This window comes from Malurus melanocephalus, unplaced genomic scaffold (genome assembly GCF_030028575.1).
Source record: "Malurus melanocephalus ecotype Western Australia unplaced genomic scaffold, MMel_1.1 scaffold_2, whole genome shotgun sequence".
Lineage (NCBI taxonomy): Eukaryota > Metazoa > Chordata > Aves > Passeriformes > Maluridae > Malurus > Malurus melanocephalus.
Genome location: NW_026623234.1, coordinates 5,230,302 through 5,234,784, shown reverse-complemented (window position 1 = coordinate 5,234,784; position 4,483 = coordinate 5,230,302). Strand labels below are relative to the sequence as shown.

The 4,483-nt window shown below is 40.0% G+C and overlaps 1 protein-coding gene across 1 annotated transcript in view; it reads left to right on the top strand.

Moving 5' to 3' along the window:
* Positions 1–4,483, top strand: part of LOC130572395 (cytosolic phospholipase A2 epsilon-like) — a gene marked incomplete at its 5' end in the record, with an annotated part of 30,236 nt that overhangs the window by 23,574 nt on the left and 2,179 nt on the right. Inside the window, 4 exons of the mRNA XM_057364083.1 lie at positions 1,288–1,395; positions 2,437–2,625; positions 3,405–3,571; positions 4,280–4,466. Coding sequence (XP_057220066.1) covers positions 1,288–1,395; positions 2,437–2,625; positions 3,405–3,571; positions 4,280–4,466 — 651 coding nt within the window. The remainder of the gene's footprint in view (positions 1–1,287; positions 1,396–2,436; positions 2,626–3,404; positions 3,572–4,279; positions 4,467–4,483) is intronic.

Below are 4,483 nucleotides of genomic sequence, written 5' to 3'. Positions count from 1 at the left end.
TCTGCAGGATTTTTTATTATCCATGTGACCTCATTCATCTGAACAGCTTTACTTAATTTCATATGTGGTTATGCTTACTGAAATGCGACCTTCACAGTACTTCTATATCTTTGACAGCAAYAAAAGTTGTGTATCTTTGCTGCTAAGTTAAATAATCAGTTTCTTCTGCAGCCTGAGTCTCTAGAAGACACATTTTTAATCTACAAAGTTCCTGCCACCTCTAGCCCTGATTAATTCTTAAGACAACATTCCCATTTCAGAATGCAAATAGGTCATAATATTTAGCTTTTTTTTTCCTCCTGCATAAGAAAGTGAAAGCAGTAGGGAAATCTTTCTTCCCTTTGCRAGATTTGTGAAAGCAATCTCTTGCCTCATAGTTCTTTCTACTTCCACCGGCTGCATAAAAGCAAAAAGAAGTTTCAGGGGATTTTTTTCGAGATGTTGAAACTTTGTGCCTGTGTGGAGATTTCACTACAGCTAATGGTGAGATCAGGTCAGGAAGCAACTCAGAATCTCTCTGTCCCTGGTTGTGACTTCAGATAAGGACCCAGGTCTCCCCTTCAGTGGTCAGAAATGTGTAAGGTCACCAGCCCCTTTCCACACCCCCCTCTTCCCACCTTCTCTAGAGTGATGCAGGGACACTTCTGCCCTTGTTCCCTGACAGTGACCCAGAGTCCCTCCCTCATTCAGCCAGTGTCCAGAGACACAGTCATTCCAAAGGTTTACAGCAAATTCCTTTGCACCCCAGCCCCCAAACAGAGCAGGGGCTGATTCCWCAGGTCCTGCAGCTCTTTCCTGCAGGCTGAGCCCCCTCTCTGGTGCAGGATTGCTGGCTCAGGGMATCCCCAGGCTGCTCAGGGGCGGCCTTTTCCTCCCCAAGAGCACCAGGTTTGGTTCTGCATTTTGGAGGGTTCAGGAAGGCGCTGTGGCATACCCAGCACATCCAACCACACCACATAATGATGTTTTATCAGACTGAAAGACAGCAGATGGAAAACATTAACATGAACTTGACAAAATTGTTTTTCCCACGTAACAAAAACGGATGTGTTAGCAGATWCACTAAAAAAACTACCAGCCCTCTTAATACATGTCAATAAATTAGATTCAGATACATCATGGATTCATATACTGATTTATAAAGACAGCCCCTTTTATTTGTGCATTAAGACATTGCAATAAATAATGCTTACTRGAGAATGCAGAAGGTGCATAAGATCATTGTGAATGAAAATGCTTTAAGGTYTTTACCAATTTATTTTCTGTCAAATATATCCTATGCCACAGGGATTTGGAGCAGTGTATTTTCCTTGAATCTCATGGATGCTTGGTATATATCTGTTAATTCAGAAGACTTCTGGCATAAATGGACCCGAGACAAAGTTACTGACATAGGTGGGTTATTCTTACATGATTATTTTGTTTTATTTTCTCTCTTCCCTCCCCCCCCCCGTCCTGCTATTCTCTTACTGAATTTTTCAAAGCTCTTTTAGAATTTTCTCTTCAGGGATTTCCATTATCCACATGTAAACTAGGAGGAAATTCAGGCTAGGTGTTACATACGGCAGTTATTTCAGTAGTGTGTGAAAAGAATCCATGGGATCCATCACAGAAAAATAAAGGAGGCAATGACCCTCTTGAGATGTTTTCTGACCACAAGGGTAAAACTAGAGAATAATATCCCTGTAGATGGAAGACGCTCACATAGCATTCCACAATCTTCCAGTTCCTCTCTCAGAAACTGAAGCACCACAGAATAAAGAACAAACAATATCCTTGCAAGTCTGAAGTATACAAAGCATTGACACAAACTTCAGTACTCTTGGAAGTCATTCCAAACTAGTCCATAAAATGAGATTTGCAAAAAATGATACAAAATTAAGAAAGATCTGCAGGGTCAGATTTCAAGGACAATACACAAACCAAACACATTACAAAGAGAAAAGCTGAGAAGGAAGAGAAGTATTTCAAAAAGGCTTATTTGTTTTATCTTTTAGCACTTGCAAAGGAGTCACTTCTGTTTGTTGAAACAAGGAAGTTTGTATTTGCTAGTGAGGAACATTAATTACATTTGTGTGGCTGAGAGATTGYGATCGTGTGGCTTTTTATGTGTCTGAGAGAGTAAGAGGGGCATGGAGTAGCAAAGGAGGTCAAAGTACAAGATATTTAATGGATAAAATCATGGAAAAGCAAAAAAAACTTCTAATGGATGAGGTGGAATCTTTTGCTGTACAAAAAAACAGCCTTTATCATTGTGACATGAGAAGAAGAAAGGGATTTTTAAAAGCCTAGCTAAAAARATGTGAGATTTGTGAGAATCCTGGAAGTAAAAAGAGAAAGAAGTCCAAGTTTTCCAATATTAAACCAAAGGATGACTGCACAGATTGACTTCAACAATGAAACCATACACATAAACTACAATTCTTTCTTCTGCAGATGATGAAGCCCTATTCCCTACAAGACCAAACGAGCTGGATACTCGTGTGGTTTGTCCTACTGACAGCTTTTCAAACATTTTCCGAGATGTTGCAATGTTACGTCCAGCAGCCTCAGAAATCCATAACTTCCTGAAGGGCCTCCAGATAAACAACAACTACCTTGAGAGCGAGTTTTCCAAGTGGAAAGGTATGGTAACAGCACTCTGCTTTGAGTTAYAGTTTAAACCATTCCTGTGAAAAAGGATGTTATCACACTAACTGCTTTTTTTGTTTCATTCCAATGTTCTGAAAGTATTTTAAACAGTTTGCCMCTGAAAGCTAAATATAGGTAGCAGGAGAGGCTTCAAAATAAGCTCTTAAAAAAATTCATGAAGTCTCACTCCAAACGATAGAGGAGAAGAATCCCAAGTAGTCAACCCAGCACATGCCTGTAGCACTGGGACTATAATACTCAAGGGAGGAGGGAGGGAGCTTTGTTTCCTGTGACATTTTCATTTGTAACCTGTAACCTTTGTAATAATGTTCCCTGTTATCCAGACAGGGAGTTTTTTTGTTCTGTTCTTTTTTGCAGCTGTGTGCCTGTTCTCATAGTGAGCAAGGYACCCAACATATTCAGTCTTTAGTGTGTTGAGAGTGCAAGGTGCCATTTTAATTTGTTTTGTATTAACAGAATTCAAAAAAAACCCCACACCAAACCAGATCAGAATTGCTCACAAAATTAAGTTTATTCTCCAGAGCCCAAATTTAATATCTTTTAGTCAGAGGAAAGCCAAAGACATTGCAGAGTAAATAGTGAAAAGAGGAAGCCAGATGAGGAACTGAGAAATGACTGAACTGCAGCCATCAGCTATGTAGGTGGGTGTAGGACACCAGAAAAGTTGAAGTCTCTTTTTGTTAGCAATAGACTCTCCTCAGCACTTCCCTTGCACTGAGCACCTCTTCTGAAAAAAACTGCTTCTTTCCTAGACTGTGAGCTGGACTCCCAGCCCAACCACCTGACAACAGCCACAGACAAGCTCATCCTGATTGACACCGCCTTTGCCTTTGCCACCAGTTACCCACCCCTGATGAGACCAGCAAGGAACGTGGATGTCATTTTGCATTTCAACTACAGCTCAGGCTCACAGACACAGGTGAGTCTTGTACGTTCTTCTTTACTGATTTCTGTTTCATCACTGAGTTCCCAGAACAGCTGATCCTCTACTCRTAGCAACTTTGCTTTTTCCCAATACCTGGAAACAGTTTACTGGGGGGGGGTTACACATCTTTATGGAACTGTACAAATGTTATCTGGAAGTAATAATTTAGTAAACTGTATCTGCCYGTTTTTACATGTAAATGGTTTTAGCTGATTTTAAGGCAGTCAGATGTAGAAAGAATTAAGCTAACTACCTCTAAACATTGTCTAGTATTTCTCAGTGCAATTACACACATTCCTATGSAAGGGAAAATGTACCTTCAGGACGATATAACTGCAACAATAGAAGGGTTTGATGCAGAAGACCAGATTTGCGAATAGATGCAACAACAGTTTGTATTAGGAATGTTAAATTCCTTAGGAATAAAAAGTTGTCTGAAGGCAACTTTTTCATATCCAAATGTGGCGTGTAGATTTTCAAAGAAAGGTATGTGGGCTCAGATCCATCTCACTTAACTCTGGCCTTCCCAGTCATGGCTTCATAAACAACCTACACCTAAATTTGGTATGTACCATAATCTGTCAGAATCTGTCAAAATATATCAAACTATTCCCAGTAAAAATAGGTTTTTGGTCAAATTCAAAGTTCTTCCCATATGTTCTGATGTTTTCTTTTGTTTTGTTTTCCTATTGTGGCAACTAGCCCCTGAAAGATGCCTCTAAATACTTTGCAAAACAGGGAATTCCTTTCCCTACAAAGGTGCCAGATGATCAGGAAACACCACATCTGAAGGAATGCTACRTTGTTGGTGACAAAGAGAGCCCAGAAACACCTATTGTGATATTTTTCCCTCTAGTAAATGACACCTTCAGGGAATACAAAGCACCTGGTAAGTTTACAGTTACC